The 24,658-nt window shown below is 38.4% G+C and overlaps 1 protein-coding gene across 4 annotated transcripts in view; it reads right to left on the bottom strand.

The window, feature by feature from the left end:
• C2CD3 (C2 domain containing 3 centriole elongation regulator) overlaps nt 1-24,658 on the bottom strand; it is a 107,723-nt gene that overhangs the window by 37,340 nt on the left and 45,725 nt on the right. For all 4 annotated transcript variants that reach the window (XR_004139305.2, XM_031460315.2, XM_031460316.2 and 1 more), the window contains 10 exons: nt 23,299-23,450; nt 21,170-21,416; nt 18,548-18,728; nt 16,962-17,145; nt 15,625-15,797; nt 14,374-14,497; nt 11,438-11,706; nt 10,845-10,934; nt 7,312-7,914; nt 4,099-4,437 (listed from right to left, as the gene is read on the bottom strand). Coding sequence is in view for 3 of the 4 variants with exons in the window: in XM_031460315.2 (XP_031316175.1) it covers nt 4,099-4,437; nt 7,312-7,914; nt 10,845-10,934; nt 11,438-11,706; nt 14,374-14,497; nt 15,625-15,797; nt 16,962-17,145; nt 18,548-18,728; nt 21,170-21,416; nt 23,299-23,450 (2,362 nt within the window). In the remaining variant the exon portion in view is untranslated. The remainder of the gene's footprint in view (nt 1-4,098; nt 4,438-7,311; nt 7,915-10,844; nt 10,935-11,437; nt 11,707-14,373; nt 14,498-15,624; nt 15,798-16,961; nt 17,146-18,547; nt 18,729-21,169; nt 21,417-23,298; nt 23,451-24,658) is intronic.

Genomic DNA, 24,658 nt, shown 5'->3' on the forward strand with positions numbered 1-24,658 from the left:
GTCTACTCTTGAAGGATGAGGAGCAAGTTTGCTGAAGAAGAGGGGAAAAAGAAATTCTAGGTGGAGGAAAGAGTATGATCAAAGGTAATGTGAGAGAACGAGGCACTGACAAAAAGCAAACTGTTGAATGTAAGAAATGGTGAGAGACGAGGCTGGAAAGACTGATGGGGGACACTCTGTGAGCTACAGCAGAGACTGCAGGTAATATGAAGTCAACAAAGTATTTTAAGTGGAGAGATGAGGTCATGTTTGTTGACCAGACATATAACCTCAGTGGTAGAATGAAAAAGATACTGAAGGAGAATATGAGAGCAGCAACCATTGAGAAGGCTATCTCATTAGTCCAAGTTTCTGAAGGCTGAACAAGCAAGGTGGTAGTGAGAATAGAGAAAAGGTGACAGAAACTTTCTGTGTAAGAGGACATGATCCTATACCCTGCAGTGGATACAGAGGAAACTTATTAAATATCTGTTGAATGAATCCACTAATTTCTGCAACTTATCCTCTGTTAAATTCCACGTAAGCAAGTTTCCTGCATGGGAGGCAAAGTAGAAAATCAGAGAACATATTAGAAGGAAAAGAAAGCATTTGAGGAAGGCCTCAGATTCATCAGCTTCCACATTTAACAAATATTTACTGCTTATGTGTCAGACATAGTTCTAGGTGTTGGGGATTCAGCAGTAAATAAAACAAAACAAAAAAATTTCTGTCTCTGTAGGTCTTAAATTTTTCTAGAAAGAAAATAAACAAAATATACTATTAAAGGCTATGATAAAAAATAAAGCAGGAAAGTGGGATAGGTATTGTTGGGGAGAGGATGAAATTTCAAGTGGGTGATCAAGGGAGGTCTTGTTGAGACAGCGATTTCAGTAAAGACATGCCAGAAGTGAAGAGCATTCCAGGCAGAGGGATCATTAGATTCAAAGGCCCCAAGCAGGAATCTGCCTATATATTCAAGAGAAAGCAAAGAGGCCAGCATGGCTGGAACAGGGTCAATGAGGGAAGAGCAGGATGCCCGGTAGAGTCTGGTAATTGGGGAAGGGAGAAAGGAATCCAGGCTAAAAAAGGTGCATGAGCAAAGGCCCAGGGAACGCTTATAGTTTGTTATGATAGGAAGGGAAAGGAAGCCAAGCAGTGCTGGGAAAAGTCACCATTGTGTCATCCACAGCCACCCTAAAATCAGGTCAATTAGTCTTAGCTGAGCCCTTCCTGCAGCTCAGCAATTTTTAAATTTATCTTTTCATGATTTCCTGTAGCTCCCTTGCAATGGCCATGAATTCCAGCCAAAGAGATCAATTACCGTCCCCCGTGCTCCCTCCAAACAAGCCTAGAGCATACACTTTTTCACTTCAATACCTTTGTCCAAGTTGAAACATCCACCTGGAATTCCATTCCCACCTTTCTGAAATCACCTTCATTCTAAAAAGTTCTGATTTCTTACACATGTCTGATTTCTCTGTTCTTAAATTGTCTTAAAACTAGATACTGTATTACCCTTCTGGCCCTCAGAACATTCTGCTTCATATATCATGAACTGTGTAGTTACCAATCCCCTTAACTCGGTTATCAGCTCTTGGAGGACAGAAACTATGTGTTATTTGCTCTATACCTGGCACTGGCCTGACACAGATTTACTACTTGCTAAATTGAACCACTATTCTCACACTGTAAGCACAGGACTGGGCATGTAGCACATAACCACCCCAGCAAACACAGAGTGTAGGCAGGACTAACTGGTAAACACAGCTGTATCTCATATCTGAGAAGCAGCATGGTATAAAGGAAAGAGCATGGGCTTCAGGTCCAAACCTAGCTGGATTCAAATTTCAGTTCTGTAGAGCTTATTAACCATGTAATTCAACTCATTTTACCTTTCTGAGCTTCAGTTTTCTCATTTGGAAAGTGGGTATGTACTGTAATCTGCTCTTACTATAACCCCAGTTGTGGTTAAGGATTAAATGAGATAATTAATGTACAAAAATGAGAATAGAATTTGGCACAAGGAGATGCTCAATAAATTACTGTCAATTACCTTGTGAAGCCATATTTAAAAAATGTAACTCACTGTCTAACTGAAAAGTTACAAGTATATTTTGCTTTTTGCAATATGGGGGGCACCCCTAAAATGGAACATAAATTATTTTTGCACCTTAAATTTCATTTTCAATGCAAAAACAAAACACCAAAATAACTCTTGCAAAAATAAAAGTTTTTTTTTGTGCTTTCCTTAAACTCATTCATCTACTGATTTTTCTCTTTTTAAAAAATCCAGTTTTTACATATCAGACTTGTCACAAATGGACTGCTTTGGTAGGGCAGTAAAAAGCAAAAACTATTTCCCAATTTTGTGACTCATACAGGATCTCAGAATCTCTAACACAGCAAAGCAAGATTGTACATGAAAACTTTGTCCTGAGATAGAATGTTTTAAGGTCTCTGATACACAAAGGTTGTGAGAAGGATAAGAACCTCTGGGTCTTTGTGGAAGCTTACAATCCTGAAAGTAATGTCTGTTGGTAGTGTGTATGGGGAGAAATAGGAATGAAAGACAAACAACAGATACTATGGAGTATGAGTTTTGTTTCTGTTCCAAAGTAATAAGGGTACAAAGCAAAAACTGAAGCAACACCGAATTGACAGGAGCCAAGTAGGGAGGCCAAACCAAAAGACATATATTGAGACCTTATGGTTTTCTGACTCTCACAGCCATCGCACAACTCAGAACTATTAATCATAGCCACTGACAAATGAGAAATTCAAGACAGAATAATTTGCTCAAGGTCACACACACACATAATTTACTGGCCGGGAATACAGGGTTGAATACATTCCTACAAGAAGGTAAGCACCACAAGGGCACTATTTTTGTCTGCTTGTTCACTGCTTTATTCCCAGCACCACGGACAGTTCCGCACATAGCAAATACTACATAAGTTTTGTTGCTGAATGAATAAATGAATGAATGAATGAATCAGATAAAGTCTTTGCTCTTAAACAGCACCTACTTAATGGAGAAGTAAAGCATACAAACAATTTTAGGACATGTGATATATGCTATAATAAAGAGGGCAAAAGTGCTAGAAGAGCAAAAAGGAGGGGACCTTTTTGTCAGGGAAACTCTGGTAAATGGTGATGGTTGAGCTGACTCTTGAGAGAGGAGGAGGAATTAAGACAGGCAAAAGAGAAGGGTGACAGCAAAGGGAAAATTTCAGGAGAGATTACAAGGTCGAATAAAAGTATGGCAGGGGTTCTTTGGTTGTCTGATGAGGTCTATGGGCCTCATCTTTTAATACTGACTTTTAAAAATGCACAGTGTAAAATACATAGGATTACAAAGAAATCAAATCATACTGGCATATTATCAAAACACTAAAAAACTGTGATATATTAATATGTGTGCTTCATTAATCATAACAAGACTTAATTATAGGTTTAATAACTACTGTAATTTTGAAGTAATTATAGGTATAAATATTCCAAGATATCTGCAGTAATTAAAATATGATATGAAAATACCTATGATTTCTATTGTTGACAACATCACAGGCACTGTTAATATTACTACTGTCTATTGCCTACGTTCACAATTGGAGGAAATGCTAAATTTTAGTTTGAGGTTAATAAAAATAAAATGTAACTATTTTCCCATCCAAGTTCACCTACTCTGACTTTTATCCTTGGATCCCTTGGCAGTTTATGGACCCAGTGTTAAGAATCCTTAGCCTTGGGTAGGTAATAAAGAGGGCTTGAGTTGGTAGGAATGGAGAAGAAGGCAGAGATCTAAGAGACATTTAAGAGATGGAACAATGAATGGATCTGATGATTTGATGGTGGATAAAGAAAAGAGAAGAATCTAAGTTGATACTCAGGTTTCTGGACTGAGGAATTTATGACATGCGAAATTAGGATAACTGAAAAGGCCCACTCAGGTTCAGAAAGGCTTTCATGTTGTTTAAACCTTTAGTCTTGAGAAATACAATAATTATTAAGATGATTAATAGTTCTTCCAGACCCTGTCATTATTAGAAAGATTTGTGAAGACAGGACCATAGCCTGCAGAGTCAGATACCTATTTCTGGATAAGTGAACAGAGCATACCTTTCAAGCTCAAGTGCATTGCTCTTTCTACCAGGATGCTGACTGCAAAAGTTCCATCCAACTCGGTAGGACCCTCCTGGGCTGGGCAGACTTCAGCTGTGGTGCTGTTACAGGGGACCTTGGTAGAGGCTGGAGAATTCTGGTGGCCATGTGGTGGAGAGAGCTGGATCTCATCATTTCCTCTGGGGAACTGCTCAGACTCACTGTGGCTGCTGCAGTCCATGGAGTCCAGCTCATGAGTGGGCCCAGGGTGTGAAGAAAGAGAGGAAAAAACCACATGAACTCGCAAGGCAGCTCCTAAGAGGTTGGAAGCATTTCGTCCAAACAGAGGATACACACCTGCAAGAAGACAGAGGAGAACAAGACTAGGCAAGCAGGAACCAAGAACTCACTCTAACCTTGGAGGAGATGCTCTCTGAGGGTGCTTGTGGCCCTGTCTCCTTTGGCAGAGCAACTATAGGCCCTAATATACCAATCTGCAAAAGAAACTATGAAGTTATACACACTGTGAGAATTTTTACTGCGTTCGCCATCCCCACCACTATCTACAATAATGGAAAGCAGCGAGAGCTCTGATTTCAGGCCAAAGCTGAATGACTACCAAGCAGAGCTGCTGTAGAGGGAACTCATGTGCTGGAGGGGCAACTAGACTTAATGACTTCTGAAGCCTCTTAAAAGTTTAAGATCTGATGAAATCAGGAGTGGCCTGTCTTCTTTTCCACATGTCCTACTAGCTCCTGTTCTTGGGCCTTCTCCTCGGGAAGCTGTCCTAGTGCTCAACTTAGCCCATTTCACCAACTACATAGGTCCAGGCAGCAGCCCTGAAGATCATTTGGAAGGGAAGTAGGAGGTTGTAGTAGAAGAAAGAAAAGTAAGGGAATTGATATTTGTTGAGTATTTCTCATGCGCCAGAATCTCAGAGGGGTAAAGTAACCTGCCAAGATGACTTTTCCAGTAAGTGGCAGATTTAAACCCAGGGATTTAAACTTTTTTTGGTTTGCTGGATATTAAAATGAGATTTTATTTATAAAGCAGAAGGCACTATAGTTCCTTCAGAATCTCGAAGTTTGCTTCATTACACTCATTTCAATTCAGGGAAATGGACTCAATCGATTCACAGATGGCAATAAGATGGAACTTCTCCAGTCTTTTCCTCTTTTGAGGTAAATTAAACTGTTTTCTTCCAATGCAACATACAGATCATTATGATTATCACAAACGAAAAAAATGAGCAAATCATAGATGGGAAGATACCCAAAAGCCATACAATTAAATTCTTATCCTCAACACACTTACAGTACTTGGAAGGAAGGTTGGATGGATGATTAGATGAACTCACTGGCTCATTCAACAAACACATCAAATGCCATGCTTTGTACAAGGCCCTTTTACAAGAGGAATAAAAAGCTTAGACTGGTAAGATGTGGAAAAGTATGAGGAAAATGAACAATCTGAAAAGTTAAATACTCCCTTTGGTATCACTCCACAAAAAGAGGTGTTTATGCTTGAGTCTGATCCTTAAATCTATATTGGTATCCCAAACCTACTTTCTTCAGCAAAGTGAACTTAAAAGCCTGTCTTTATAAACTTAAAGTTCAAGTGAGCTTTACACACTTCAAGGACTTTTTCTGCAGTCTCTCTGAAGTGACTCTAGGCCAGCCCAGATAAAATAGGGCACATAGCATTTGATGAGTGCTTAGGAGAGCCAGAATTACACCTGCTGGGTCCAGAGATAATCTGGGATGATCACCCAGATACGCGGTCCTCCTTCTTTATCTTGGGCCATCTTCTCAACAGCAGGGTCAGAGCACAAGGCTAACAGAGCTAAAATAGGGTTGGGACTCAGTTTCTTCAACTGTATAGTCGGGGAAATAACAACTAACTTTACAGGAATGTTAAGATGAGTAAATAATTTTTTTTTTTTGAAGAATCTAGTCTGGCCATCTCCAATTCATTCTATGCTATAGTTGCCAAACTTATTTTTTCAGAATGCAAAGCTATGCCACTCTTCTATTCAGAACCCATTATAGTAGCTTTGTATAGCTCTCAGAAAGAGTCCAAACTCTCCTGCTTAGACAAGGCCATGAACAACAGTATTGCAGCCACCTCTCTAGCTTCATCTCCCATCACCTATGTATCCTGAAATCCAGCACTACTAAATTACTGACAGTGCCTAAAATGTACCAAACTGCTTCCTGCCTCTGTGCCTTCACCCATACTGTTCCCTATTTAGAAAACACTTGTTTCCCCCTTTTGTTGACTTATTCCTAAATCCTTTGAACCGTGGGTCAAGCATCACTTCCACTGAGATATCGTCCTTGAATCAAAGAGATGCTGTGTCCCTGTGCTCTCAAAGTGCCACTGAGAATAACTTTTTCTTAGTTCTTCTGCTTCACTGTAAAGTAGTTTATTTATTACTCTACTCTCCCCTTAGACTATAAGCTCATTGACTATTTCTTACTCATCTCGAATCCCAGGGCCAAGTACATATATCAGGTACCGAACAAATGTTTGAAAGAAAAGCACCCTTACTGCCACCTGCAAAATGTTACCTTTTTCCTTTCTGCCTTGTGAACCAGTTTATTACCATGTAGATTTTATTATTCCAAGATGTGCTGACCAGAGAGAAAGGATAACCTAATCTCATTAGCAAGTATGCTTTTCAATGTATTTAAAAAACTAACATTCTAGGTTATCATATAGTCTCTCATACATGTGACTAAAGGTAGTTCCCTAAGTTCACTCATTTTTATTTTACACATATTAACTGACTGCATACAAGGCACTATGTTAAAGTGCAAAAATCTGATGAATTTGGATGTACTCTAAAGCTACAAAGTTCAGAGGCAGTTCTTAGATCTGTGGTGACCCCACTAAGATATACTATCACTAGATAATGCCCTTTTTAAAGCAGCCAGCAGACGTCTTTCTTTCTGAAATCTCTTTAGTTACAAGAAACATTACTAAATTACTATTAATCTTTCAAAATGCAATAATTTAAGAACACTTTCTAGCATGTGACCCTCGGTAGTTACCCAACCTCTTGGAGTATCCATTTTCATGACTGAAAAATGGGTTTGATACCTATCTCAAAGGATTGCTTACAGGATCAAATAAAATAGTGTCTGAGAGGGTGTCTTATATAATGCATGCCATAGAACAGCAGGTGCTCAAACCACAAAAGCTGAGGCTGGTCTCTGAGCCATTACTTACCACTGACAGTTAGTGTCCTTGCTGACCTCTCCCCAAGTCTGGCCAGGTCCACATAGGCTGAGCCAATCCAGCTGTCTGTCTGGTGGGGCCTCTCCACACTGTCATTGCCATAAGCCCGCCACACTTGGATCTCTAACCTCTCCTCTCTGAAGTACCAAAGCAGTGATGGGCTCCTAGGGACTTCTGCTCTCTTGGATGCCTTGAAAGTAACCATGACCTGCTTTTTGTTTGTAGATTCCTTAGGCTTCTTGAGAGGGGTCCAAAAGCCTTCATGATCATACAGCTTGTAGCGGAGGTAGCAATATGTATTCTTATGAATGTGCCTCTGGCCAGCAAGTAGCACACAATGGATAGGCAGCCACAGCCTTGGCGTGGAGATGGTGATGGTGGCTGGCTCATCTCCATCCATCTTGACAAGATCCTTCAGATTATTCTCAAAGCTCCAGCCCAATAGCTCAGCAGCTTCTAACACTCGCTCTCTGTCTCCAGGATGGGTGAAGGAAACTGAAAGCTCCAGACCACCTACAATCTTCTGCATGAGCTCCAAGCCGTGAGGCAGGGCCCCCTCTTCTGGTAAAATGATAGGATACCATCCTGTGATCCCTTATGAGAGAAAAGGAAGATTTTCAACGATTGTTTAAAAAGTAAAAAGATTTATCCACTTTCCAACCCAGAGCCATCATCAACCTGACCCAAGACAGAACAGAAAACATACACCCACAGTGCATGGAGTTTGTTTCATCTGACCACTGAAAGACAATTAGATCAGGTGGAAGAACAAAGGCTAGGAGTTGGAAGACCTGTATTCTCTCCTTGGCTCAGCACCAAACTAGTAGTTCAGTCTGGGTAAGCCATTAATTTCTTTCCGCTTCATTTCCTTACCTGACAAATGGGAAAATTAGTGCTGATCTTGCCTATCAGACAAAGTTATTATGACTGTCAAAGAAGATAACGGTTTTGGAAGAGCTTTGGAAGAAAATAAAAAGTGTGAAATACTATTATGGTGCTATGAGTACAACAGAGAAGGCATGGGACAAGAAGTCAGGAAATCTGGGGTCTAGTCCTGGGTCTTTTACCAAGGGAACCGCCACTTCGTCAACACACACCAATGACCAGGCACTAGATTTCAAAACAACAATTTAAAGTAATAGCTACTTGTTACTGAGGATCTACTATGTATCAGAAATTCTCTTATGCTTTATATATAGTACTTCATTTAATTCTCCTGATAACCCTGTGAAGTTCTGAGGATTAAATGTGATAATGATCCTTATTTTACAGATGAGAAAATGGAAGCTCAGAGACCTGCCCAAGTTATTACAGCTACCAGGTAGCAGAGATAGGATTTGAACTCAGGTCTAGTTGGCTTTGAAGTCTACACTCCACCTATTATAAGTTTATAATATCTTATCTGAAACTCTTAGGGCAAGATTTATTTCTGAGTTTAAAAATTTTCAGATTTTAGAAAGGCAATGTGGTACATAAACCGAGTATTATGTACTTGTCAGTGATCACGTAAGTCAGGGATTGGTAAATTTATTTTGTAAAAGGCCAGATAGTAAATATTTTAGTCTTCTGGGCCATATGGTCTTTGTTGCAACTACTCCAATGTGCTGTTGTAGTGAGAAAGTGGACACAGACAATATGCAAACGAATGGGCACAAGGTGCTTCAATAAAACTGTATACAATCAGGTAATGGCCTAAGTCAGCAAATAAAGACTAAATGGTCTCATGTCAGTTGAGGTCAGAATTGGCTGTTTAATGAGTTAATAAAAAACCTGTCATTTTTTAAGCTTTTTGGTTTTCACAATTATGTAAAACAGATTGTGGATTGGTATAATATTCATAGCAATTTTCTAAGATAGATTTTATTAATTTAGGTTATAGATAAGAAGATTTAGATTTATTGAGATTAATTTGCCAAAGGTCACCTAAGGTGGTATGACTTTTGGAAAAGGTATTTAATTTTTCTGAGCCTTCCAAGTTTTCATCTGTAAAATGAGGAGGCTGATCTCTAAGACTCCTTTCAACTTAGTCAGTCTAAGAACCTATGGCTTTAGCTTTAGTAAATTCTCATCACCGGGTATTAATTTACTTTCAAATATTAGTGGTTTTTAACATTTTTTGGTTACAGGCCCCTTTGGCTCTAGTGAAAGTTATCCTTAGAAAAACACACAAATACACAAAAAATTTCACACCATTTCAGCACTTAAGAACTACTGGTTTAGATCATTCGTTTTGCTCTGTGATTCTATAGTTGAGATTATTGGTAGAAAGAAACAAAATAGAATAGTCACTTTAGAATAGTTTTGAATATAAAGACAAATGATATGTCCCAAATTATTTAAAAGGTTTATTTCCAAGGGGTTAAATTTAATTTGTAGAGATGAGATTCCTCAGATGGTGCCTGATCCCTGACAAATTCTGTATTAAATTTGAAAAGGAAGGAAACTGAGGTGTTCTATGTGCCCAGCCCTGTGCAAAGATCTTTCATGTGTATAATTTCACTAACTGCTTCAATAATCTTGCAAAGATCCTATTATCTCCATATTTACAGATGAGGGAACTATGGATCTGAGAGATGAAGTGAGTTGTTCCAGGTCACAGTTAGTGACAGAAGTGAGATCTGAACCCTGCATCAAGTTGTAGAGACTTCTCTCTGGTAGGCACATAGTACCTGTTCATTAGAGTACTGCTCAAATTTCAATTCACATACTTAGGAGATGTGTGATATAACTTTGGAAACTAGATTACACAATCCTAGGGAGGAAGATGGGCAAGAGAAGGAAAACTAACATTTACTGACTATCTATCATGTGTCAGGTACTTCATATATCCTATTTCATGGATTCCTACCTTGTGGACTTGTCAGGATTAACAATCTCTATCAATTGATAAGAAAACTGGGGCTCAGAGAGATCAAGGTCACTTTGTCAATGTCACTGAGCTAGTAGAAAGTAGGATAGAACCAATATTTCCAGACTTCTTGTTCCTTCTTTTGGGCCTTTACCTCATACCCTTATTCCTTCTTTTGTGAGAGAGGAGAGTATAATGAAAAAGAATGGGTGAATCTGGATTTGACTTCCACTACTCTACTACCTAAGCTGTGTGGTTTTGGCAAATCACTTAACCTCTGTGAGCAAGTTTTCTCATCTGTAAAATGAAAATAATCCTGTATCCCTGTCAGTAAGGGTTAACATGAGGCTCAAACAAGATCTGAGGAAATATTTTACTGAGTATGAAATAATGCAATGCGTATTGCCTTATTATACATAGGATCATCCATCTTTCCTAAAGTAAGATGACAATACAATATTTTGAGCTTCTTTGCTTTATTAGAGACCTTTGAAATGATTAGGAAAGGATTTAAAATGCTTTGAGAAAACTTTTGAAGTATTTGGGAGAATTCAGAAGCATATGTTAAGTGGCCATGTTTTCTTCTGCATATCTTTCAAGAAAGCTAGACAAGATGATCTCTTGTGAATGGAAGAGGGTAAGGTTATAAATTAAAGTGATAATCCAGGATCCCTACCAGATCTCTTGATCAGCAGCTCTTTTGTTGGAATCTTTACTACTCCAAGCAGATAATCTTTGAATGAGTGGATACTGGTTATATCACTGGCTGTTTAAAAAAAAAACAAAAGAACAGAAATCATTTGGCAATCTATTAACCAAAGCACTTAGGTTTACAATAAAAATATCCATATAAGCCTCCATTTATACTCAGTGAATTTCAGTTTTGGAAGTCTTGCTCCAGTCAAAATTTGAATGCCCTCTCATTTTAGTTAAACCATTAATCATATGTATATATGTATACATATACTTAAATCATTTTATTTTGAAAAATTTAGGCATTCAAAAAAGTCACAAGAATATTACAAAGACCTCCTATATACCCTTCACCTAGATTTGCCAACTAATATCCTGACACATCTGCTGTATCTCTCTCTACATTCTCTTGAAACCACTCAATATATATTCTATTTTTGCTACATCCTGCAGAAGTAAGTTTCAGAGAATATAACTCCTCATCCCTAAAGACCTCAGCACATATCTCCTAGGAAGGGCTGTACCATTCAAAACAGAGCCCTTTTAAATTCTGACTGTGAGTCATCTGGTGCTCACCTGACTTGGTATCTTCATGATAAACAGCAAAAGTAACTTCTGCAAACTCCAACAGCTCTGCCAGGAAACAAGCCTCTCCACTGCAGTGCTGAGTTACCAAGTTACATGAGAATTCACTGTGATGGGAAAACTCAGGGCAGAAGGAACAGGCCACAGGGCGGGTCTGACGCTGTTCTCCCTTAGGCAGGAAGGACAGATGAGTGGTGACAAAGGCATTGACCCCAACTGTGGCGCTAAACTGTAGAGCAGGTTCCTGTTCAGCCAAAGCACTGTAGGGGAAAAGGGTGGGAATCAGAAGGAGGTGATATCAGAAATCAGCTTGACTGCCTAGAAGACATCACCATTTCCATGAGGCCATCCAGAACACTAACCAACTACATGTTTCCTACCTGGGCTTTTGGCAGTGCTGCCACAATGTGTTTTCTTAGTAATCTAGATATCACAGTGTACGTGTATGGGGGAGGCAACATTCATCTGCCCACTAGAGTGACACTACGAGGACACTCCACTGTACTTGGCCAAGCTTCCTGCCCTTCTTTCTTGAAACTGCAACACAGACCAGATGTGGGACTTACAACAAAATGCCTGCCATCCAATCTGATTTTCCCCAGGAGTCCCCAGAGAAACTGTTGAGTTTCTTATCTATTATTCAGTCTCTCTCAGATCTGCTAAGTATCAAAATTCCAAGTCCTTTTCTGTCGATTAAATAGTAGTTAACACCATATGTTAGAATTCTGACCTGGGCTGGGTCTTACTCAGAACAGCCACTCCATATACACATGTTTTATGACTCCATTGCCTTTGCTTATGTTCTTCTCTTTGACTGGAAAAATTTTCAGCTTTTGGGCATTGTGGTAACTCCTACTCTTCTTTCACAATGTTGTGTCAATTTCTGGTGTACAGCATAATGCTTCAGTCATACATGAACATACGTATATTTGCTTTCATATTCTTTTTCACTATAAGTTACTACAAGATATTGAATATAGTTCCCTGTGCTATACAGTATGAACTTGTTGTTTATCTATTTTATATATATTAGTATCTGCAAATCTTGAACTCCCAACTTACCCCTTCTCACCCTCTTTCCCCACCGGTAACCATAAGTTTGTTTTCTGTCATTCTAAGTGAAGTAAGCCAGAAAAAGAAAGAAAAATACCATATGATATCACTTACATGTGGAATCTAAAAAGAAAGACAAAAACAAACTCATTTACAAAATAGAAACAGACTCAGATTAAGATATTTTGAAGGGTGTTGAATGCCAAGTTGAGCAAGGAGGTTGGACCTTACCCTGTGAACCAGTACCCTAAAGTGGAATGAGTACAGCCCAGAGGGTCCACAGGGTAAACTATCTGGGATTATGAAGAAAATATTAAAACTTCTAGAATTGTTATCTCATGTATTAAAGTTTTACCACTCTATGATAAATTTTATAATGTATATATTAGTATAATAGTACATGAAAATGATTTATACATGAATAAGTATACACATATTTAGGAGGTGTGCCACTTTTTTTATTAATAGGAATGTACAATTAAAATTAGGAGACCACTGCTACTGACAATGAGATACCATCAAAAGTTTGAATATGTGAAAGGACATGATTAAAAAACTGCCCTGGTATCTCATAAACACTAAGATGTTCTCAGGCAATTATTGAAAAAGTGTATTTGGAGAATTTAGTGAGGAAAATTATTAATTAGACTGAACATTTCACCAGCTGCTTCAGTGTCTAATCTCACAGGACAATAATTCTATTAGTTATTCAGCGACCATGAAGTTAGAGGTAAACAATCTGACTCTAAATTGTAACAAAATAAAAAGTTAAGAAGCCCTTGCTTCTTTCTTGAACTCATGTCCAAAGTGAGCCAGTCTGCCACAGGATGGTGATCTAGTTTTCCTTCTCACTGGGCACCTGTAATCTGCTAGAACTGTGCTATGCGGTGGGGACAGAGAGGAGTTCAGGCAGAGTCTGCGTCTCAAGGAACTCACAGCCTAATGGAGGACAACTCATGTAAGCAAATAATTGAAATAGAGTGATATGTACTGCAACTAAGGTGCTAATAGACAAAGCACAAAGCACCAATTCTATCTATATGTACGGAGATATAGAGGAAGACTGGAAAATCTCGAAAGAAAATAGAAGTTTGTTTAGTGGACAAAAGGAGGAAGAACATCCAAGTAGAGAGCAAAATGAGCAAAGACCCTAAGGAGGCAAGAGAGGGCCATGCTGTTTATATATAGGGACAGTGTTCCAGGCAGAGATTACAGCAAGACAAATGCCCTGAGGAGGAAATGAGCTTGGTGTGTTCAGAAGCAATAAGAAAGCCAGTGGCTGGAGTGGAGTAAGCAGAGCGCAACTAGCAGGAGGAGATGAGGTCATTACAGATAATGGGATCAGACCATGTGGGGTCTTACAAACATTTTAAGGACTCTGGCTTTTACTCTGAATGAGATGGAAAGGCACTGTTGGGTTTTAAGCAGATGTGTGTCAAGATCTGATTTAAGCTTTCATAAGATCACTGGCTTCTGTATTGAGAACAGACTAAAGGGGAATGAGCTAGAAAAACTGGGGGTGGTACTCAGAGACTGAACCTGAGACTATGGAGGAGCTGTAGTGATTGGTCCTGGCCTGGTTTGAGGGCATAGGGCATGACCGTGGGAATAAGTGGTTAAGCAGGGTAGAGGATAAAATTGCTGGACAAGGTCATGGAACTAAGTTGTTAATAACAGTTAAATGGCAAAATTTGCAAGTGATTTATTTACTTATGTTCTTATATGCTTTCTTAAGAGAAAAAAAAAGAGTCGAGTTGTGGTTAATAAACTGGAAATTTATACAAGAAAGTTGCACATTATTTGATCATCAAATATCATGTGGACCTCAGTGGAAAAGGTTTGGTTTGAGAACTGCTTTTCTAAGGTGCACTTACTTGGCTGCTGCTTGCAGACCACAGGCTCTGATGATCTGGACTGAGATGGAAACAGCTTGGGCAGCAAGAATTCCCTCTGCTGTCCTTGGAGTACGCCTGTACCTTAGCCCCACATCCAGTAAACCTGAAGAATGAGGACAAAATAAGAAAGTCAGTTGGAATAACCTCTGTTGTACCAAATCCCAAGTCCTGGTCAGGAAGGAAGGAAGAAGATAATCCTAATGAACAATAAAGGGCCTTGGCAGTGCAACAATCTGTCTGTGGTCAGAATCACATTACATTATTGTACTTGAGGATTAATAAAGGCAGAACAGAAGTTATTATTTTCACTTTATATCCAAGAAACTATAGCTCAGAGATTCCACAGCTTGCCAAGATCACAAAACTATCAGAGACAGAAGTTAATCCCTGATTTTTTAAACTCCCAGTTATTTTTATAGAATTGAGATGGAGTCTTATCTAACCTTTCTTCTTTTTAAAACTTTGAAAAGTTCTTAAGATTATATATTATTATCTCCTGCTACAACCACCACTTGAAATACCTTCACATGCCATCTTTTTATAAAAACTCTCCTACTGTATTTCAGGAAAGCTTTTCCCCCAGCCCAGGGAAAGCTTTAAGGAACAAGAGAACAAGCTGATCAGTGAAGGTCAGGAGGAACTACTCAATTTTAAAGACAGTAAGATAAAGCCTGTTGTTTGGGCATACACTCTCCAGCAAGTACCAACAGCAACTTGATTTAGGAGGCTAATTCTAGTTACTGATGATGTATTTAGAGGATAGGTTATCTTGCTGGAACTATTAGGATATGATCCAAAAGTCCAAATTCTAATGAATCCCTTTCAACTTTAAATCCTAACTTCCTCCTTTATAGTGAATTTCCCAGTTCATGCTGAGTACATTCTACCAATCCTACATTATGCTGCCTTGGAATAATAATTCCCTGAGTATACCTATATAATACTGGGATTTATACCATAAGGGCTTATCAAATGCTTGTGGAAGTTAAAGGTGAAATTAATTTAGAACATTAATATAGAAAGTCTATAGAACTATGAATTCTCTAAAATTATATGAAAAATTTGCATGTATATTTTACAGTCATTTTCTAAGAGAAAGTGTCTCACAGTTTTTATCAGATTCCTAAAAGGGTAAGTAATACAAAATGTGAAGAATCATTAATTTAGAGAGAAAAGGGATATTTACATCTATTGACTCTGAAAGGGAAAGATGCACTGATCTTCAGTTACCTGATGGTTGGTTCCTCTGATCTTTCCCCCTCTCGGGCCTGGGGGTTAAAGGGAGAGTAAAGGTCTGTATTTCCACATCATTACGGTGCTGCATGGTAACAATGGCACAGAGCCTTGATAATGGCAAGGTTCCTCTGGCGACCATCTGTTCTCTCACGTTAGGATAATAGTACCTGTAAGCCACAAAAGCAAAAGCTATCAGTTGGAAGAATTAGACAGATGAATGATTTATTCTGCCCTAAGGATCAGCTTTCAGTATCTAGTTTTCTTTGGAACCTGATTGTTCTGTATTTGTGGTATACAGCTACGGTCATGTCTGGCTAGATTTACTGTTCATTATGTTCTGTATTTGTGGTATACAGCTATGGTCATGTCTGGCTAGATTTACTGTTCATTATGGGAACTCATAAATTATACTGTGTTCAGTGTCGAGCCCAGCTTCCCACAGGCTTTCTGTTTGATGAGTCTGCATCTGGCTTGATCCTTTGGGCATAGCCACTCCTAAAAGCAACCATCCTGCAGCACAAGTGGTTCTAAGTGGAACAGTCCCAATTTCTTCTATGGCTTCAGGCCAAACCCCCAATTTTGGAGGGGTGATAAGGATCTGTTAATATCTACTCTATTTCCTCCTCAAGTCAAAATATTCCATTCCCACATTACAAGGTTGTAAATCAAACCTAATGTTCACCTGACTGCATTTAGGAAAACTTTCCGGCAAGTAGATGGTACTCTTCTCAATTCTGATCCTGATGCTATTTCCTCTCCTTTTATATTTATGTTCTCTTAGTCATTTTAGTTGGTTTCTTGGAGGTAGTGATGCAAAGGGGGAGGTTAAACATCTGTATTCATGCCATTATCTTCCCTGGAAATCTGCCAAAGTCTGTGACATAAGTGGATTTATCTTTTACAAAGGCTCCTCTTCCGGTGGTGGGAAGAACAGATTGCAAGAAATGAGTCTAGAAGTGGGGAGACCAGTTAGGAGGCTGTTCCAGTAATTTAGGCATGATATGATCAGGGTCTGAACTATATAAGGCAGGAAAAGGAGCAGAAAAAAAGTGACTGATACGTTTGAGTGACAGTAAGAGATGAAACTAAAACTTTCCTTCCAAATGTAAGTAGTGGTTAGAAGTATAAGATACAACTAATCCCAAGAGCCTAACAATTTAACAGATTTCAGTAAAATTTGGACAAGCGTCACTATCAAACCCAAATAATATTAAACAGGGCAGAAGGGGCCTCTTAGCTTCCTCACGATTCAATCTGGGTTAATTAAGGTAAGGGTTGCTCAGTGATTGTGCCCTTTCTTCCTAGGCATAGGAATGGGTTCTCCACACTACCTGCACCAGATTTCAAACTGGACTCCACCTCCAGGCACAAGCCCACGTGCAGAGAAGGCACTGAGTAGGAGCCTTTGCACTGGAACTTCAGCTGGCAACAGAAGAGAGTGATGGTGCTCACTATTAAAGATGGGATCTGGAACATAGAGTGTGGTTGCAGATCTGAAAGGCTTCAGAGTGATTCCTTTGGAAAAGAAAAGCACTTCAGAATAATCCAACACATCATTTAGTGTTTTATATGTAGTAAGACAATATGTTAATATCCAGTATTATTCAATTTTATCATCATAATACTCCTGTTAAAGAAACAAAGCAGGTATTACTATTATTACACAGATGAGGATATGGACACCTTGAGATTACATGGTGAACCCAAAGCTAGTAAGCCACGGACCTGAAACCAGAATCTGTATCTTCTGACTGCATTACTCCTACCAAGGTCCATTTCCCTAGCAGCTATAGTCCCCTAAGGTGCTATGATAATACAGAGGAAAGAGATCCCTTTGTGGACGATGTGTGAGAGTTCCAACTTCTTCACTTCCTTATCAACACTTGTTAATCAGTTTTTTAAAAATATTATAGCCAACTCAGTGAGTATGAAGTGGTATCTTGTGGTGGTTTTAATCTTCATCCCCCAAATAATGATGTTAAGTATCTTTTCATGTGCAAAGATCTTTTGTATGTCTTTAGAGAAATCTCTATTTCAATCCTTTGCCCATTTTTTAATTGGGTTGTCAAATTTTTATCATTGGTTTGTAAGAGTTCTTTATATATTCTGGATACAAGTCCTTTATTTGAACTTTAAAACCAATACTGGCAGCACTTTCACTGTTATTCATAGACATGCTCAGAATGGCAAAAATTTGAGTCATCCAACCTGCTCACTCTCAGCTGAGACTAAACAAACAGGGCGACCCATTGCCTTCTTGTTTTAGCTCTCAGAGATAAGCACAAGACAGAGCTGGTAAGGCGCAGTGCAACAAAGTGCAGAAGCTCTGGTACGGGGGCCAGCGGGACAGGGTTTGAATGCCAACCTTGGCACGTGTTAGTGGGGCAGCCTCAGTCACTGACACTCTGAACCTCGTTCTCTCTTCTGTAAAATAAAGCAAACAGAATCTACCAGGATAAGTCGTTTTAGGATTTAAGATTACGATCTATGTGCGATATGGTATGTATATGTATTCCCCAGGAGTAATGGTTCAAAACCCTTTAACTCATGCTCTTTATAACTTTGTAGAATATAACTACTGTGGATAAAACTGTATGTTTACAGAGGATAAGAGTGAGTAGGTCTGTAAATGATATAAAATGAGACAAAATGTAAATAATTGCTGGATCTAGGTAAAGGGCATACAGAAGTTCTTTGTACGATTTTTGCTTATTTTTCCATAAATTTGAAATCAAATCAAAATAAAATGCCACAAAAAACAATTTAAGAAAAATAAAAACTCAGACTAGCTCCTGTACTGCCCAGGTAAGAGTAGAAACACTGAGGAACACAAAACTCACTCAGGAAAAAAATATTCCTAAGTATCTTCAGTAAAAGAGCCACATAAGAATGAGAAGGCCCAATCTCCCAAACCTACCATTTTCAAGGAACTCAGGTCCTTTCAGCACATTGGATTGTGAGTCTTGAACTGGAAAGTAGTATTGGACATAACAATCTGCTTCTCCCCAGACTGTTGCTTGAAGAGGGGTGAGCCCTTTAACTTTGTCTACATGGAGATCAAAGTGGTGCTCCATCAATCCATTTCCTTGGTCCCCTGCCTATTAAATGAAAGAGACATTGGTGAGCTTTAAAGAGTAACTTGTTTAGAATATTTCTGCTTCTCTTTGAAGTCTGAGAACAGATGAAGAAATAAGCACAACTAATTAGCTGATACTAAAACGGGTACTTAATCTTCATTGTATATAAATCTCACAACTGATCACTGTAATCAGATCAGGCAGGATTTAATCCAGACTGTGATACTGGGTCAATATCAGGATTCAGAAATGTAATCTAGTACGTTCATGGAGGAAGGAGAAAAAATGACTATCTCAATAAATGCTAAAAAGGCATTTGTTAAAATTTAACACCTCCTCTTCTTAGTACACCAAGAAGGCTATTTCCTTCATAGGATAAAGAATACACATTTGAAGCAAACAGGGATCAATTTACTTATTATTTTTAATGAAGTTGGGAATACATTGAGACAGTTTGTTAATGATAAGGACTACTTGGGGAAGTAGTGAATATACTGTTACTGAATGTATTTCTACTAATAACAATTAATAATGTATTTATTACTTACTATGAGCCAGGCACTGTACTAAGCCCTTCGCTTACATTAGCTAATTTGACATGCACAGCTAATAACAGTGGAACTGGGGTTTGACTCGGTAGTATGACTCCAGAGCCAATATTCTTGACCTCTATTACAGACACTAGATAACTGATTATTGCAAATATTCAAAGGGGAATTCAGGATTCAGATAAGGATCAGACTGCATGATTTACACGCTTTAGTATTCTAACTACGAATGCAAAAAATTTGGAACAAAGATTGCCTTGAAGTCAAAAAGCGTATGTCAGTGTACCTGCTCAAAAACCTTTCTTAGGGAAACAGAAAACTTGCAGTTTGATTCCCCAGAAAAGAAAAATACGGGGGAAAAAAAACCTCAGAATTACAGCAGCTGTTTAATTTGGCCATACAGTATTTCACACAGTAATTTAATAATTCAGTTCTGCAGGCACTGAACTAGATGAGGGACGCTGAATGTAGAAGGAAAAACAACTGTATTTGTAGATATCTAACCTCTTAAGGATTTCTTTTGTGCTCTTAGTATTATTTTCTAGCTTTCAGTATGAATAAAAGATCTGAGTCTACACTGTGATGTGAGGGCCATATAACACCTACATAAGACTTCGGAATATTATGGATCATTTTTATTTGTGCTTTTATGTCATTTTAATTTTTTTGTTGGGGGAGGTAATTAGGCTTGCTTGCTTGTTTGTTTGTTTGTTTATTTAAATGGAGGTACTGGGAGTTGAACCCACGCTCTCCTGCATGCTAAGCATGTGCTCTACCACTTGAACTATACCCTCTCCCTCTGTCATTTTTAAATTAAAAAACAAAACAAAAAAACTCCCACCATTGTCTGTTGATAGACACTAACATATACTAGAAAGAGCAAAGCTTAGAGTTCCTAATAAACAATAACCTACCAATAGACATTTTCCTAATAGTTCTTTCTCTGCTAGACACATTAAATTTGTCATTCAGATTCAGATTAAAAAACAAAACATACTTAATGATATGGAGACTGAGACTTGGCTACACTAGTAAAGAAATCAAATGAAAGATACAGGAGGACATGATATAGTGGACTCAGTGTCAGAAGACCTGTGTCTGAACACCAATTCTCCCACTTGTAGTTATGTGATCCTGGACAAGTAATATAACCTCTTCAATTCTCTGTTTTATCATCTAAAAAAGAGAATGACAACGACGCACTTCATGTAGTTATTAGGGAAGTAAACATAATAAAGAACGTCAGTGTGCTTCCTCACTTGTACCGCACTGTACAAACTGCTTTTAAGTTACTAGTAGAAAAGCAAGGAACTTCATTTAACTTTCCAAAATCGATTTGATCAAGAGTAAGATTTTGCTGGCTTACATTTGGGGTCACTCTCCCACTCCTACCCCCAATTTTTTCCCCAAGGCTATTTTCTTTTAGGACTCTTTTTTGGGGGAATGGTTTCAGGCTCGTCCCAATTTTCTTAAAAGGCAATTAAGTCAGTAAATTAGTGGATTAAGATCTGGTTATCCAATTACATTTTCGTATAAATTCAAGAACCTCAGAAGGACACAGATATCCATTTAAACTGTGAAAGAAAACTACTAATGATTCCTTTGATCTATAGCAAGCACTGGAGTGCAAGTATATTCTTTTGTTGAGCCTTTCACTACTGAAATAAGAATTTGGGGCAATGATTTCACCAAAATGTGCAAGATAAAATGAGATTATGATGCTTGAAATTTGCTAAGACAGTAGATCTTAAGTGTTCTCACCAAACATACACAAAAGGTAAGTAGGTGAAATGATGGATACATTAGCTTGATCGTGGTAATCATTTCACAACATACACATTTATCAAAATATCACATTGTATGTCTTAAAATAAGATTATGGTTTTTGTAAACTATCAACTGTTTAGTCACTACCATAGCAACAGATGCTACAGATGGCTGGTTCAGGAAATAAGCTGGCCTGGAGTTGAAGGGAGGAAGTGTTTCTTCTTCATTCTTTAATCTCTGTAGTGCTATTATCTGATCTGAAGAACCCATAGCTAAAAAGACTCGAAGTCTCCCGTTTTGGTGTCCTGAGAATACATCAATCACAGGCATGTAGCTGTCGACAGCAACAACTGGGTACTGAGCATCAAGCAGCAGGCGAGAAATCTTAGGATCTCTAAAGGGAGAGAAATTGTGAATGAGAAAATAACAATCATCAATCATGTCACAGAGTTCCTTCATTTCTTTCTTGGGTCATTTTCTCTGTCTGTTAAAAATGGATCTACAACTAGAAAAGTAAAAAAAAAAAAAAAAAAAAAGATTCTATCTATAGTCCAGCAAATAAAAATGACCAGGCAGAAAAGTTCCAAACGTAGCAATTTGAAGGCAGGGAGTATGTCTAACTTATCTTTGTATCATCATGGCCCAAGCCCAGTGTCTGGGATTGAGCACTAACTCAGCAGAGGTTTGCTGAATTGCATTATTTTACAGGTAGGCAGTGTGGTCAACTAGAAAAAGTGTGGATTTTGGAGATTAGCAGATAACATTTGGATAATATTACCAATAATATCTGCCATTTACTGAGTGCTTACTTCATGGTAAGCACCTGATAAAAGTTTCTATAGTCCTTCCAACACTGCAAAGGTTGCTATTATCCACTCTTAACAGATGAGAAAAAGTCCAAATGCTCTTCATTATACCATTCTGAATCTTAGATTGGTCTTACTTGCTGTATGACTCTAAATAATCAATATAACTTTTTACATTTGTTTCCTCATCTGTAAAATGTAGTTAATAAAACTTCCATCAAAGGGCTGTTGTTAGGACTAAAATGAGATAACAAATACAAAATACCCACATGATAAGAGCTTAGTAATTGGTAGCTACTATTGTTTTACTGTCTCTCAGCAAAGAATGTCTCTAATGAAATGAGAAGGGAAGGGGAATAACCAGCCCAGACCAATATCACAACTAAAAAATGGAAAAAGCCAAATACCTAGAGCTGACAATGGTATTCATGAATCCAGCAGTACTCCTTAGCCTGACCAGGCTTTCCAGTGTTACCATCATGTAAATATTTAACTGTTCACCAAAGGCTTACCCATTTATTTTCTCACTGAATCCTCACAATTGCTTCAAGAGGGAGAAAGCGGATCTATTATCACCCTCATTTTACAGATGATGAAAAGAAAGCCAGAGAGGCTGCCATCTTCAAGTCAAATGACAAGTTTCCTCATTTATAAAATGAGAATAATGACAATACCTCCAGGAATGATAGAAAGGCTCACATGGGAAAGTGCCCACAAAGGTGCTCTTTGTAAGATGTGAAATACAGCATTTAAAACACAGAACCAAGAGAAGGCTGTTAGGAAAGAGATCAATGCTAAAATAACTAAAAATCAGTACTCTGAATCACAACAAAAAATGAACAGTCTATACTGAGGAAAGAAATAGCCTTCAGATAAATCAATACCTCATCTAGGTTTGGTACAGTGATAAGTAAGGTATAGCAATCAGATCTGAAGGCCTGAAAGACAACACTCAGTATAGAAATCTTGAAAGTAGTTGATGTGAACAATACCAAAGTTTTGTGATAGAGATAAACCATCAGTTTTGCGAGGTAAACCACTAGTTTTGCGAGGTGATAGCCTTTGACAGCTGAGTTTCTTGGTGAGAAGAGTGGGTTGCAGAGCCAGACTCTCTGGGTTCTAACCCTGATCTACTACTTACAATATAAACAACAAGTTATATAACTTCTCTGGGCCTCTGTTAACTCATCTATAAAATAGGGGAAATAAAAGTTACCTGCCTCAGAGAATTGTAATGAGGATTAAGTGACTTGATATATGTAAGGTTCTTAGCAGACGGCCTGAAACATGGAAAGCAGTATCTGTAAGAATGCTAAAACACAGGAGAAAGAGTAGTAACTGTGGTGAAATTGAGGAAAGTTCCTCCAAGGAATTACTGGACTGGTCATGTCTGCAAACCAAAAATATTCCTCTTCAGTTCTCACAAAGTTAAAAGATGTAGAATAGAGTACTCCAAAGGGTCCTACTTACTTGAATGACATGTAAAACTGATGAAGAGGGAGTTTCACCAGCCCTAGCAGCTTGTCCTGTCCTGGGCTCCGCACCTTGTTCCATGTTTCAATTACCATCACATTGTTCTTAAGCCTTTCCAGGTATTTGGAAGACAGAGAGACAGGAATCACCTGGGGAGGGGAATAACAAAAAAAAAAAAAAAAAAAAAAAAAAACAACAACACCACCAAAAACCCATATCTCAGACAAAGTATTAATTTATACTTTTATTCAACAAACACTAAAAGTCTATTGTGTGCCATGCACAGTGCTAGGAGCCAATGACATCAAAATAAAACCCACTCTGTATCTTCAGTCTGAAGCCATAGTCTTATGTTAGAGACCAACCAATACAAAATGTTATGAATTCTCTGATGACAAAACTCATATATATAGGGCTTCAGGGATGCAGAGAAAGTTGTCAGACATGTCAATCATGGTGTCTGCCAAGTTCATCCGCTCCTTTCCAAGGCAAAATGACTCATTTGTAAACCCATGCAGAGAGACAGATGTTTTTGAAAAAAAGATGGCTACTGACTAGACAAGGGTTGAGCACCTAATCAATAGGGCAGCCAATCCACTGGTTGGGTGGTATGGCCTAGTGCAAAAAGTTCTGCCCAAGTGGTGTCATGGTAAATAGCAAGGCCAATTATTCATCTAGATTTTCAGTGTAAATTACTCCAGAGAAAAGTCACAAAGAGAACTAGAAATTTGGAGTCAAGAGCAGGTCAGTCAAATTGATGGTGGAATCAAGGGCCCACCAATTTGAAAGAACCCAAGCTGTAGTACAACAGCAGAGGATGAATGAATGAAGAAACTTAAAGAAAACACGAGAGGCAAAAAGGGTGAAACCAGAAATGATATAAGGCATGATGAGAGGTAGACACCAGAAGAGCAGCGAATGGGAACAGAGCTACTTTTGCATCCATATAAGAAAGTCCAATTACATAAGCGTCCTGGGCACACTTCTGTTCCCTGAAACCAAAAAATTTAAGCACAGCAACCTAACTTACAAACAGGGAGATTTCATTCAAAGAGATCTTTTGGCAAAGAGCAGACCTAAACTTAAGGATAAGCAGGAATTACCTAGTACAAAAAGCTCTGTCTAATAGGAGTTGTTAAGGCTGAGAGGAAATTCAAAGCAGAAGGAACAGCGCAGAGAAAGACACGAGGTTGGAAAAGAGAATATTCAGGAAAATGCAAGTAGCTGAGCATAACTGGACTATCTGGTGTGAAAAGAAGAGTCACTGAAGTCGAGACTAGAGAAGTACAGACAGTTCTTAAAGGGTCTTGTAGTCCAAACTAGGAATCTGGACTTTATTCTGAAGGCTATGAGTTTC

Source organism: Camelus dromedarius, chromosome 12, assembly GCF_036321535.1.
Source record: "Camelus dromedarius isolate mCamDro1 chromosome 12, mCamDro1.pat, whole genome shotgun sequence".
Lineage (NCBI taxonomy): Eukaryota > Metazoa > Chordata > Mammalia > Artiodactyla > Camelidae > Camelus > Camelus dromedarius.